This window comes from Nycticebus coucang, chromosome 12 (assembly GCF_027406575.1).
Source record: "Nycticebus coucang isolate mNycCou1 chromosome 12, mNycCou1.pri, whole genome shotgun sequence".
NCBI lineage: Eukaryota > Metazoa > Chordata > Mammalia > Primates > Lorisidae > Nycticebus > Nycticebus coucang.
The window spans coordinates 86,542,693-86,557,412 of record NC_069791.1 but is presented as its reverse complement, the minus strand read 5'-3'; the positions used below and the strand labels follow the sequence as shown (position 1 = coordinate 86,557,412).

Genomic DNA, 14,720 nt, shown 5'->3' with positions numbered 1-14,720 from the left:
AGACATGATCTCATGAATTAACAAGAGAGCACTGTGAGGAGGGTTTACACAGTTGGGGGAAATGGGCCTGCCATGGGTTTTATTTTCCAGGATCTCACAGCTGGTGGTGTTGGCACAGGGACCAAGCAGTGGAATCAGCTCATCAAACCCCAAATTCCTTCCTGTTTCCTCTGCACACAGATCCTGTGGTGGTTCGAGCGAGTCTTTGTGGTGACCTCTCCTCTTCTGTAGATCTCTTACGTCTTTCTAATGTTGTGTTCTGTGGTGTGGTGTAAGGAACTGGAGTGAGACAGAGTGCAAGAGAATGTGCTGTGTCAGTGTTAACAGAGGCCACTAGAGAAGTTCCTCCATGAGCCTGAGGCCCTTGTAATTAACTTGGTCTTGTGATTTGTTTTTCCTCTCTCTAATGGGTGGGATAATAATAAATTTGAGGTTTATATTGCTGAGCACAGTACACTGAAGTTTATGTATACCTTCTAAGAAATAGATTGTCAGTATGAGGAAGGAAAATTGCATAGTGTCTGAAAGTCTTTTGTGCAAATTTATTTTATATTGATAATTATATTGGTTAGAAGATTTTTTTGTTTTTTGTTGTTCTGGAGACTAAGTTTCACTCTGTTACCCTCAGTAGAGTGCTGTGGCATCATTGCAGCTCATAGCAAACCTCAAAACTCTTGGGTTCAAGAGATAACTCTTGCATCTGCCTACTCATAACTCAGTGATTAGGACGCCAGCACATGTTCCAGGGCTAGTGGGTTTGAACCTGACCCCGGCCTGCTAAACCAAAAAAGAAAAAAAAAGAGAGAGAGAGAGAGAGAGATCCTCTTACCTCAGCCTCCCAGGTAGCTGGGCCCATGGGCATGCGCCACCATGCCCAGCTAGTTGTTTTTCTATTTTTAACAGATAAGGCCTGTTCAAGCTGTTCATGAACTTCTGAGCTCAAAGACTCCACCTGCCTCGGCCTCCCAGAGCACTGAGATTATAGGTGTGAGCCATTGTGCCTGACCTAAAAGGGTTTGTTGTTTTTTTTTTAAATTGGTCTAATGTTCCCCTTAATATATATATAATGATTGTTTGCTCTTTGAGAGCAGGAGTTGTAGTCTATAGCCATGAGCTAAATCTGGCCCACTTTCTGTTTTTGTTAATGAAGTGTTATTGGAACAGAGCCATTTCCATTTGTTTGCATGTTGCACTTTAGCTGTCCTATGACAACTATGACAGCAGAGTTAAGTGGTTACTATAGAGACTGTCTGGCCTGCAATGGCTAAAATATTTACATTCTAGCTCTTTGCAGAAAAAATTTGCCATTCTCTGTTTTAGTGATAGGGGTTTCTATCACTAAAGTGTAGGGAAAATCTTTTCCATTGGCCTTACTGTCTCATGTACCTCCAGCTGTGATGGTTCCCTGGTTGCACCAGCAGAGCTTTAGCTGGGAGTCATGGGTTTCCTGCAGCCACCACTGCATGAGCTCATTCTGTGTAATCTCAGAAGTGCGAGACTGTCTTGTGTGAAGGGTTGAAGGCAGTGGGCAGGAATAGGGCTAAGGAAAAGTCAGTATTGTCAAGAGAATAAAGAACAAGTGAAAACCTTTAAGGAGCCTTAGTTTCTTGGTGTTTCTGGAATTCTGTTTCAAACAAAGGGTCAACTGTGAAGAAGAAGCAGAGTCAATCTTGGCTGTCTCTGAAGCCTTTTGAGTCTTAGTGACATCCTGCTGCTGGCTGCCCTCTGACAGTTATTCCTAGACAATCTTTTTTCCACACAAACTTGTGAGATGTGGGCAATTTGGAGTGGAATGTCAAAGGGCCTTAGAGAATCATAGCATGAAAAGCTGAAGCCTCACTTGTCACAGCCATTTTGCCCCTTTCTGAAAGGCAAGAAAGAAAACATCTTTTTCTTACAAGTTCCAGGTTGCTTTTTGGAATCATTCTTTCCATGGTGACCTCTTGTTCGGAATTCTTATGAGAATCAAATGAGCTCATCCATGGGGAACCTCTTTAAACAGTAAGAAGTCCCATAAAAGCATTAGGACACTGCTTTAGGACACTGTTCTGTCCTTCCTGCATTGGATTTAATTGTTTCATTGTCTTTTGGAATTTTAGACAACCCTTAACTTCTCATACCCTGTCAGTAAAAGTTCTTAAACGATGTTGTGTAATTTCTTAGAAAATTATTTCCATCTTACTGTACATATATTTTAACATTTTAAAATAGCTTTCACATAGATCTACTCTACAGGCAGGTATGTATATGCTGCAACTCTTAAGTGTGCACAGTTGATTTGTGAGCCCAGATCTCCTTGGATATGACGCGAGACAATCTTTTCTAGCTTGAAAAAAATAAACCCAGGCTGGATCCCCTTGGATTTCAACAGAGGACCACTCTCTAGGTGGGTGGTGATAGCTAAAGGTGACTTTCCTGCTAGGATGGTTTGTGGCTTGTGCCCTTACTGTGTTGTTCGCATGGGATCTGCTAGCCCTCACTGACCCTCCACACCTGTTCTGTCTTGTTTCTGTCTCTGGTTCTCATACTGCCCAGGTGCTCAAGTTAGATACAGCATGTCATGTATCCCCTTAACTCTCCTTTCCCTTCTTCCTGTCCTACACCTGCGAAGCCATCACCAGGTTCTGGATACTAGCCTTCTTCTCTTCTTTTTAAATAAGTACAGTAGTTGTACATTTCTGGGTCTTGGATGTTAACAGAGCACTGAAGGAAAGCTTGGCATATGGGCCAGGTTGTGGAGTGCCTTGTTTCTTGCTGAGCCTTGGCAGGGTGGAGAGCTACTGAAGGCCATGTGCAGTGTGTAGTATGTGAGCAGTGGTGTGGGGCTGGGAGACCAGAAGGGGCATTGTGACAGTCTGCGCAGGAGATGATGGAGCTCAGGGGGAGTGAATGGGTTCCAGAGCAATCTGAGGCACTGAGTGCTTGGTTGATTGGATGGTGGGGGTGGGGAGATGGAGGGAGAACTAGGATGAACAGTGGGTCATTCTTGGAGGTGGGAGAATTTAGCCACCAACAAGGCGAGGGGAAGCAGGGCTCGGTGTGTGGCCAGCTTTCACACTTGTTTGCCTGCAGCCAAAAGGAAGAAATGAATGTTTCATGCTGAGCCAGGACTCACATCTGTGCACTGTGTCTGTGAACAATAAAGGCACACACAGTACTTGCTACGGTGAGGCCCTATTGTGAGTGCCCCTGGTGTATTACCCTCAACTATTCTCATAACCCCACTTTGCACATGCGGAATCTGTGGCAGAGGCACTCAGTAAGTTGAGTGACTTAAGACCTCACAGCAAATAAATGATGGAACTGGGATTTGAACCCTGCCGCTCAGCTCCAGAGTGTCTGTTTTTTACCACTCCACCGTACTCCACACAGGAAAAGAGCTATCACAAAATAATATTTATCCTTCATACAAGTGATGCTTTCTGATGTTAGCTGTTTAATTCTATCTCATCTTAAACAATGTTGATCAAAACCCAGCATATTTGCACGCCTATAAGCTGAGCTGGAAGGATTGCTTGAACTTAGGAATTTAAGGTTACAGGGAGCTGATTGTTCCATTGCACTTTAGCCCAGGTGGCAGAACAAGACCCTGTCTCAAGAAAAACAAAATATACCACCATGTTGACTTTCTACCCCTCCCTGATAGATCACAATCTGTCTTTTGAAAACTACTGTGTGTCCTGCCTCCTACCTCCCAGCCCCTTCTCCCTACTCCTCTTTCTGCTGTCACTCACTAGTTCACGGATGACTACCGTGGCCTCCTTCCATCATCCATTCTTGATTTCTTCAAATCTATTCCTCATGCCAGGAAAGTAATTTGAAGAATACGTTTCTGACCATTTCAGTCCTCTGATTTAAAATCCTCAGATGCGGGCAGCGCCTGTGGCTCAAAGGGGAAGGGCACGGGTCCCATATGCCAGAGGTGGCGGGTTCAAACCCAGCCCCGGCCAAAAACCACACACACAAAATAAATAAATAAAATCCTCAGATGCCTCATTGCTCTTAGGTACCTAGTGCTTGCCACATACAAGATGATCAGTAAATGTGTGAGTGAAGAAATACTTATAAAGCCTGTTGTGTGCCTTTCCCCAGGATGAAGATCTTCTTCCAAATAAATATTTTGAAGTGGACTTTCCAATGATAGTCTCCAGAAAGCTGCACAACATCAAGTAAGTGTGGCTTTGGCTAGAAGAAAAAGAGCCAGGTAGAATCAGACCCAGCTCTGAGTTGATGGCAGGTTTGAATGCCAGAGGCCTTATTTCAGAGTATTGCTTTCTTCTGACCCTGCCCTGGGACCATCATCCCATTGTGTTGTACAGTCTTCAAAATGCAATGCCCTTTTGCGAATTTTCAATGTATCCATTAATGTGATTTCTCTGAACATTTATAAAAAGTCCTGTCATAGTTTACCAGTCTAAATTTTTTTTTTTTTAATTGCAGTTTGGCTGGGGCCGAGTTCGAACCCGCCACCTTTGGTATATGGGGCCAGCACTTTTCTTATTTTTAGAGACAGAGTCTCAGTTTGTCGCCCTCAGTAGAGTGCGGTAGCATCACAGCTCACAGCTCACAGCAACCTCCAACTCCTGGGCTTAGGCAATTCTCTTGCCTTAACCTCCCAAGTAGCTGAGACAACAGGCACCCATCATAACGCCTGGTTATTTTTTTGTTGCAGTTCGGCCGGGGCCGAGTTCGAACCTGCCAACCTCGGTATATGGGGCCAGTGCCCTACCCACTGAGCCATAGGCACCGCCCAACAATCTGAATTTTTTAGTATTTTTTTGTTTACTTCTTTATCTCTAGAGCATAGCATATTATCTAACCCACAGTAGATGTGTAATGGATAGGTTTTTTTATGTGTGAATGAATGAATGCAAGACTGAAATTATATATGAGCTATTTGGGGGGCCATTCAAAGAGTGTGCAAAGTTGTAGATGATACATTTGCAGTCTTTGCTGAGTCTGAGAGCTTTTCTTTGCCTAATACCATGTCAAGTGCTTCACTAGGATTCTGTCATTCATTCCTTGCAGCACACCCAAGGATTAAGGGTCGTCATGATCCTTTTTTGCAGTTTGAGGATATTAAAGCTCAAAATGTTAATTATTGCAAGGTCACCTAGCTAGGAAAGAGTGCATCTGAGATTTAGATCTTGACTTCAGGCCCAAGATGATCTTACTTGTTTGAACTATACTCTTGACCCCCACCCTCATTTAGTCATATAAATAAAATCCTAATTTCTATATTTAAGAACATTTTAATAGTTTCAACTTGTCCTTTAGAGATGTCTTATCTTTACAAATAGGAGTATTTTTTAAACTGTATTTTTTCTAGTTTGTCTTATGAAAATAAGTTTTTTACCTTTTCCTAATATAAACTCATATTTTGAAATTAAATATTCCCTTCAAATAAGAAATGGCAATTCTGATGCTTTGGGAATGGCAAAGTACTACTATGCTGCTTTAAAGACTCTAACTTAAGGGCAGGCATGGTTTCCCGGGATAAAAAAGGATTTGTGTTTGTGTTGGTTTTTGCGATACTGAATTTGGCTCTGATTTCTTGATTTTTTGCATATTCTGGATTGAGGGAATTATAAGTGTTTCTGAACTTTAAATTTACTTAAGAGTCAATTCTTTTGATTGCCGGTCACAAATAATAGCTATCTAAAAAGGTTTGATTGACAGTAGGCAAGAAACTAGAGATGGCTAAAAATTACTGAAACATTCTTGTGAACGTATCTTTAGGTTTTTTTAAATCTAAGTGCTTCATGATCAGATTGTGATTTTGACATCAAATGCCGAGTATAATGCTGAGTTGACATAACCTGAGACCCGTATCCACTGAAGTTTTACTGTTATGTGCCTCGAGTCAAATACAATTAAACGGAGGCCTTTTTACATGGCACTTGCTTTGAAAGTAGCCATATGTATATTGGCCATTTCTATAGTGAATATCTGCATTTTTGTGGTAAATGAGCTTGTGAGTAAATTGACTTTCACTGCTTTCTCGTCTTCCCACAGATACAAGCCTCCCCTTCTCAACCCCATTATAGAATTACATTCAGAGGATACAATTCAGATAGGCAAGTATCCTTAACCTGAGTCATATAATGTGGACTATGTAAGCGTCTTTGCTGTATTTCTGAGGGGCAGGTGTATGTGTGTGGGTATACAACATATACATCTTTAAAATTTTTTTAAATTATTATGGGTAGATAATAGTTGTGCATATTTATAGGATATGTGTAGTGTTTTAGTACACATATATAGTATGCAATCAAATCAGGGTAATTGGGGTATCCATTACCTCAAACAATTATCATTTCCTTAGGTTGGTATCTTTCCAGTTCCTCTCTTTTTATTTTAGAATATTATAGGGGTATGTATGCTTTGGTTACCTGAATTGCTTTTGTGCAGTTTGAGTCAAAGTTACAAGTGTGCCTATCACCCAGAATAGTATACATTGTACCTCTTGTGAATTTACCTTTCCCCTTCTGCCCTCTCCCACCTGTTTGCTTTCTGTTGAGTTTTACTGCCAAATGTGTACGTGAGTGTGGATTGATTAGTTCCAGTTTAATAGTGAGTACATACGGTGTTTGTTTTTCCATTCTCACAGTACTTCACTTAGAAGAATGGTCTCTAGTACCATCCACGTTGTTAACAAAAGTTAGTAGTTCACCATTTTTTAGGGCTGAGTAGTACTCCATGGTATACATATACCACATTTTATTAATCCATGCATGTCTTGGTGGGCAGATGGATTGCTTCCACATCTTATGATTATCAATGTGCTACAATTTTTTGGTAAGATGACTTTTTTCTTTGGGTAAATACCCATTAGTGGGATTGTCAAATGGTAGGTCCACTTTTAGTTCTTTGCGGTATCTGCATATGACTTTCCATAGAGGCTGTACTAGTTTGCGCTCCCACCAACAGTATATGAGAATTCCTTTCTCTCCATATTTGTTCCACTCTTAAAATATTCAATAACTTATTGTTGACTATAGTCACTCAATTGTGCCATCAAATATTTTTTGTTCTAAGTGTAATTTTGTACCCATTAACCATCCCTACTTTATGCCCCTCTCCTACCACCATTCCGAGCCTCTGGTAACCATTTCTCTACTCTATATCTCCATGATATCAGTTGTATAACATTTATTAATACTTCCGCTGATACATTTCCACTTGTATCACAGTTGCATTTGTATTCATTAGGGAATTTAAAACAACTTTCTGTATGAGGTCCTTGGTTCTCCAATCTTAACTCTTTTTTAAAAGAATTTGAATTAGTTACCAATAATTAAAAAGTAGATTTTTCACGAAAATCTCAATTTCCAGCTTTCCTTATATAAATCAGAGTATGTGGCAACATTAGACCTTGATTCTTGCATAGCGATAGCTGGGGGCGACCCCTCATTCAGAGGAGTCTGTGATTCTCTGGGTCTGTCGCCAGCGCTCTCTGTTATCTTATGTGTGGCCTGCTTCGCTCCAGTCTGTTGTCTGCTTGGCCTCCATAGTGTATTTCTCCCCATCCCAATTTTTCTTCTCAACTTTTAATTATGAATACTTCTAGCATTTTGTCATCTCTAAGCCTTTCAAATTATGGTTAAGTCCCTACCACAATCTTCCATTTGTTCTGACAGAAGTTGAAGTTGAATTAGTAATTCAGGTCAGGGAATGTATTCAGAGAATATGGCCTTCCAAATGGTCAACATGATGACACTGTAAACCAGTGGCTCTCAACCTTCCTAATCCCGCAACCCTTTAATACAGTTCCTCATGTTGTGGTGACCCCCAACCATAAAATTAAATAACCACTGCCGTGAACCATCCAGCGACTAGATAACTCTTTTTTGTGTACAACCTTAACATATTACTTGTCCTTCTAGTGGCTGGAGTCCCAATAAAATTTCCACAGAGAATATATTTCCTGCCCTTTATTTCACTCATACAAATTGCAAGTAGTACCTATTGAAGCTTTATCATATGATGGTGTACAGTTATGAGTCTCTTAACAACAGACATGTTCTAAGGTGGTTTCGTGGTTGAGTTACCATCACATAGTGCACTTGCACAAACCTAGATAGTGGCGACTGCTATACAGCAGGCTAGGTGGCAGAGCCCATTGCTGCTCCCAGGCTACAAACCTATGTAGCATGTTACTCCAGTGAGTACTGTAGGGAATTACAACACAGTGGCACGCATCTGTGTATGTCAATATATCTGAACATAGGTACAGTAAAAATTTGGTCTGGAAGATAAAAAATGGTACACTTGTATAGGGCGCTTACCACAGATGGTGCTTGCAGGACTGGAAGTTGCTCTGGGTGAGTTGGTGGGTGCACAGTAAGTAAATGTGAAGTCCTGGGACATCACCGTACACTACTGTGGGCTTTATGAACAGTGCAACAGTGTTAGTCAACACTATACTTATAGAAATTTCCTTTCTTCAATAATAAATTAACTGTAGTTTATTGTAATGTTTTACTTTCTAAACTTTCACGTTTTAAAATAACAGTGACACATGTTGATTTGTATGTAAATATTTTCTTCCTTTATATCCTTATTTGATATATCATTTTTCTACTTTTAAATTTTTTTGTTCACTTTTGAACTTTTGTTTAAGACACAAATACATACATTAGTCTAGGCCTACACAGGGTTAAGATCATTGCTATCTTCTGTCTCCACGTCTTGTTCCCCTGAAGGTCTTTGGGGCAATAATAGGCTTAGACATGTCACCTCCTATGATGACAGTGCAATCTTCTGGAATGCCTCCTGAAGGACTTGCCTGAGACTGTTATACAATTAACCTCTATTAAATTAGTGGGAGTACACTCTCAAAGAGTGATAAAAGTATAGTATTGTGAATTCCTAACCTATTAACATAGTCGTTTATGATCATTGTCAAGTATTACATACTATACATAATTGTATGTGCTAGACTTTTATGACTTGTAATGCAGTAATTGGTTTACACCAGCATCACCACAAACACATGAGTAATGTGTTGTGCTAATGACTACCATGTCATTGGACGATAAAAATCTTTCAGCTCCGTTATAATCATAGATTGAGACCACTGTTGTACATGTGGTTTGTGTTGACTGAAACATTATGACTGTTTTGCTTTCTCTGCACTTTTGCTGTTATACTTTTATATATATTTGGTTAATATTTCTGTGAGAATGATGGCCTATAATGAAAGATATGTATTTGTATTACCTTTGATTGAACAATGTAGAAATTGTGAAGTAGAAAGTAAAGACCTTCCATAATCCCAACCTCACATGTGCAATAACCAATGTTCAGAGTGTTTTCTAACCACAGGTGAACAATCTACTTAGAGACAGATAAACAGATACACATAAATATATTCTAGCGCCTGGCACACAAAAGTTTTAATAAATTTTTGTCAAATGAATGTACATACATGATTAATAGCTATAAGTTGTACCTCGGTATATATTTGTTGAATGTCTGTACTATTATGTGTAAATAAAGATTAGTATGTATTTTATTAAACACTGAATAATTTATATGTGCTATTTTATAACTTGCTCCTTTCATTTCCTAATAAATCATGGCCATCTTTTCACGTCAGCATCTATAGATTTGCCTCATTTTTAATGGCTTTGTAGTATCCCCTTTGCCAGAAATTCCATTTTATTTAATCTGTTCTGTTAATGATCATTTAGATTGCTGCTTATTTGTGTTTTTACATTAAACAATGTTGTAGCAAATACATACATTTGTGTAGATTTGCAAGACTTTCTTGTTCCATGAATTGCACTTTAGAATTCTAACAGTTAGTGCCAAACTGCTTTTCTAGTCCTATTTTACTAATTTATGTTTTCAGTAGTGTGAGGTTTCCCTTTCCCTGCACCCTTTTGTTCATTTTGTGTTGCTGTAACAGAATACCTAGAACTGGGTAATCTATAAAGAACAGAGATTTATTTCTTACAGTTTCAGAGGGTGGCAAGTCCAAGGTGGAGAGGCCTGCATCTAGTGAGGGCCTTTCTGCTGTGTCATCCCATGATGATCCCATGGCAGAAAGCAGAAGGGCAGGAGAGCTTGAGTGTGTGACAGAGACCAAGGAAAGGGCCTCAGACTCATCCTCTTCTCAGGAGCCCACTTCTGAGATCACTAACCCATTCTGTGATAACACTTAGTATTATTTTAAAAATTTCTATGAATCTGATAGGTGAAAATGATGCCCTGTTATTTAAAAAATTCATATAACTTTAAATGCTAATTAAAATGGCATGTGTTTTATTGGCTTTTGGGACTATTCTGTAAATTTTGTTTGTTTGTTTGCCTGTTTGTTTTTTAGTTGCATTTTGTAGTTTCTTTTCAATTTGTAGGAACCCTTAACAAATAGATGTGTTCTGTGGTAAAGGTCTGTTGTCAGCCTTTTTCATTGCGGATTTTTTTCTTAGTCTCTTTTATTTTTGTGTCTCATGTAGGCACAGTTTTTTAGACTGGTCCTTCATAGTTACTTTGAATAAAAATAAATGTACGTGTGAATGAAAATTGGGGAGAAGTGATAATAAAACTGACAAAAATTTTGTGTAGAAATTATTTCATCAAATCTACAAGGGTGTGATGGTAAGAATCACCATGATTTATTTCTCCATAAGAAAGAAAAGATGCAACTAAGCTGATGCATCATTACCTGTTAGATGCGTCTGGATTTCAGAAATGTTAGAAAGCAAAAAGGGACTGGGCATGAATGGCTCACACCTGTAATCCTAGCACTCTGAGAGGCTGAGGCAGATGGATTGCCTGAGCTCAGGAGCTGGAGATCAGCCTGAGCCAGAGTGAGACCTCATCTCTAAAAATAGCCAGGCATTGTGGGGGGTGCCTGTAGTCCCAGCTACTTGGGAGGCTGAGACAAGAGAATCACTTGATCCCAAGAGTTTGAGGTTGCTGTGAGCTATGATGCCACATACTCTACTGAGGGCAACAAAGTGAGATGCTCAAAAAAAAAAAAAAATAAGCTAGGCATGGTGCCATGTTCCTACTGTTCCAGTTGTTCAGGAGGCTGAGGTGGGTGGGTCTTTTATCTATTCAGGATGTGTGTGCACACATGAGAGAGGGAAAGAATGTGTTTTTGTTGTATATATGAACTTAAGCACATAGTAAACTAAAAGACATAATTGTGTTTGGAAGGTGTGATTTTGGTTACATTTCACTCTCTTGTCTGACTTTGTGTTTTTCTTTAACAATGAGCTTGTATTTTTATAATGGGGCAAAAGTAAAGTAACTTTAAGTTTGAAAAGCTGAATCCAGGGCCTAGGTTCAGTGCTCATGCCTATAATCGTAGCACATCAGGAGGCGGAGGGAGAAGGATTGCTGGAGGCCAGGAGTTTGAGACTAGCCTGAACAACATACTGAGGCCCTGTGTCTACCAAAAAAAAAAAAAAAAAGTCATGTCCGTTGAATTATCTTTTTGATCAATTTCTATCGAAATAATAATCGCTTGTATTTGCAGATGGACACATGTTGGATTCAAAAAGATATGCCATTATTGGAGCAGACCTCCGACATATACCTGAATTGGAAGAGAAACTAAAGAAATGTAACATGAATACACAGTGAGATTTTGTTTTTATCTCTTACCTGTTTGTGATTTCATGCTAATTGTGTGATAAGGCCAATTGGAAATGCAACATAATAACCATATCCCGTTATCTATTATGTTAAGTTTTATCATTTCGTTATTCTTAGAATTTATTTCTGAAATATTTAAGCAGCACTGTTTCTCTAGTCTGTTTCCACATTGGAACCACCTGCATTACTTATTAAAAACACTGGTGCCTAATTTCATGAACAAACTTCAAGAGAAGATACTATGCATAGTAATGTATATAGGAAAATATAATTTAACATATAAACAAAGAATTTGCATCCAGAATGTATAAAGAAAAACCACTGTAAAGAAAAAAATGGTCTGATGGAAAAATGGTGAAAGGATAGGTGACCAGACAGTTCAAAGAAGTGAATGTTACATGAAAGGGTCTTGATCTTCAGTACTAATCCAAAGAAATTCTATTTTATTTCCACCAAGTTGGCAAAAATGTAAAAGTTGATAATATCAAGTATTAGCAAGGATATATGAGGATACCCCTGGTGGAAGTGAAACTGATACAATGATTGTGAAAGTATCCAGGGCAATTGTAAATGTGTGTGCCATGTAGTAGAGCAGTTCTGCTTTGGTGTATGTTCCCTTAAGGCAGTGGTTCTCAACCTTCCTAATGCTGCAATGTATTTTCATTGTTAAAAAGGGGTTGCAACCCACAGGTTGAGAACTGCTGCCTTAGGGTCTTACACTAAGCCCACTGTTTTTAGTAGCAGAAAATTATAAACAGCCTATATGTCCATTAGCAGGAGAAGGACTGCATAAGCATGTAGAAATTAAAAACTTAATGTTGAGTTTTAAAAAAAGGTGCAAAATAATATGCATACTATGATGCCAGACATATAAAACCAGCTACTCAAAATACTATACTATGTATTTCATAATTTTACCCATAAATTGCAGACTTATTTAAAAAACGGATCTGAGGGTTCACAGGAAATTCTTGAGAGGGATCATCTGTGGGGAGAAGAGGAGGGCAGTGAGGTGCATGGTTTAAACACAGTGATGCTGGTCAAAATCAGATTGGCGTTAAAGAGGTAGGAGGAGATAAAAACGTGTATACACAGAGGAAGATGACATTTTCAAGAATGTTTGATATGAGTACCATGAGGGGAAGGTAAGGTGATGGGAGATGTATGTATGTGTGTTTGGAATTCATTCAGGGTACAAAGAATGAGGTTACACTGATTGCATTTGTTATATAAAGTCCTTTTTATAATTGTGTCCTGCCCACAAGAGGTATGCCATATGCCATGACCCCTGTCCCCACCACCACTTGCTCATTCCCCTACCTCCACCCCCTTGTATTAGCTCATCTACTGCCTTCATATCAGAGTATATTGGATTCTTGCTTCTCCATTCTTGTGATGCTTTACAAAGAAGAATGTGTTCCACCTCTATCCAGGTTAATACAAAAGATGTAAAGTCTCCATCTTTTTTAGTGGCTGACTAGTATTCCATGGTATATGTGTACCACAGCTGGTTAGTCCATTCCTGGGTTGGTGGCCATTTAGGCTGTTTCCACATTTTAGTGACTATAAATTGAGCTGTGATAAACAGTCTAGTGCAAATCCTTATTGTAAAAGGATTTTTTCCTTCTAGGTAATTCTAGTAATGGGATTGGATCAAATAGGAGGTCTAATTTGAGTTCTTTGAGTATTGTTCATACTTCCTTTCAGAAAGGTTGTATTGGTTTGCAGTCCCACCAGCAGTGTAAGGGATCCCTTCTCTCCACATCCATGCCAGCATCTGCAGATTTGAGACTTTGTGATGTGGGCCATTCTCACTGGGGTTAGGTGATAACTCAGGGTGGTTTTGATTTGCATTTCTCTGAAGATTAGGGATGATGAGCATTTTTTCATATGTTTGCTAGCCATTCGTCTGTCTGCTTTAGAGACGATTCTATTCATCTCTCTTGCCCAGTGATAATATGGGGTTGTTGGGTCTTTTTTTTGTTGATTAATTTGAGTTTTCTATAGATCCTAGTTATCAAGCTTTTGTCTGGTTCTTAATATGCAAGTATCTTTTTCCTTTATGAAGGTTGTTGGGTTGTTTCCTTAGCTGTGTAGAAGCTTTTCAGTTTAATTAAGTCCCATTTGTCTATTTTTATTGTTGCAATTGCGATGGAAATCTTGATTGATGTGTTGTCTGTTTTTCAAATGTAGGCATCTAATGCTATAAATTCTCTCTTAAGACTGTTTCTGCCGTATCCCACAGATTTTGGTAACTTGTGTCTTCATTGTTGTTATGTTTGAGAAATTTAACGATTTCTTCTTTCATCTCTTCCTGAACCCAACTATCATTCAGCATAAGGTTGTTTAATTTCTAAGTCTTTGTATGGGGATGAACATTTTTGTTTGAGTTGAGTTCCATCTTTATTGCTTTGCGGTCTGAGAAGATACAAGGTGTATTTTCGGTTCTTTTAATTTTGCTGAGGTTTGATTTGTATCCTAGGATGTGGTCGATTTTGGAGTATGTACCATGGGCTGACAAGAAAAATGTATATTCTATTTCTTAGCTTTGGGATGGTGTGTTCTGTATATGTATATTAATCCCATTTGTTCTAGGGTCACATTTAAGTCCTTTGTATCTTTATTTAGTTTCTGTTTAAAGGATCTGTCCAGTTTTTCAGAGGGGTGTTAAAGTCCCCAACCATTATGGTGTTATGAGATATCATATTGCTAAGACCCATTAATGTCTGTTTCAGAAATCTGGGAGCATTTAAGTTGGGTACATAAATATTTAAAGTTGAAATGTCTTCTTGTATTGTTTTTTGATTACAATATAAAGTGTCCATCTTTTTCTTAACTTTAGTTGCTTTAAATCTGCTTGGATCTGAAAATAGGATTGCGACCCCTCCTTTCTTCTGATTTCCATTTGCTTGAAATACTGTTTTCCATCCCTTACCTCTGAGTCTTGATTTGTCCTTCAAGGCTAGCCGTATCTCCTGGAGACAGCATATGGATGGCTTGTGCTTTTTGATCCAATCAACCAGCCTTGTGCCTCTTCAGGGGTGAATTCAGTCCATTGACATTTATGGAGAGAATTGATTAAGTGTGGTGGAGTTCTGTTCATCTTATTT

General features: G+C 39.0%; 1 protein-coding gene across 2 annotated transcripts in view; it reads left to right on the top strand.

Moving 5' to 3' along the window:
• LCMT1 (leucine carboxyl methyltransferase 1) overlaps positions 1 to 14,720 on the top strand; it is a 96,737-nt gene that overhangs the window by 41,097 nt on the left and 40,920 nt on the right. For both annotated transcript variants that reach the window (XM_053556554.1, XM_053556555.1), the window contains 3 exons: positions 4,093 to 4,169; positions 6,016 to 6,077; positions 11,492 to 11,594. In XM_053556554.1, the coding sequence (XP_053412529.1) occupies positions 4,093 to 4,169; positions 6,016 to 6,077; positions 11,492 to 11,594 (242 nt within the window). The remainder of the gene's footprint in view (positions 1 to 4,092; positions 4,170 to 6,015; positions 6,078 to 11,491; positions 11,595 to 14,720) is intronic.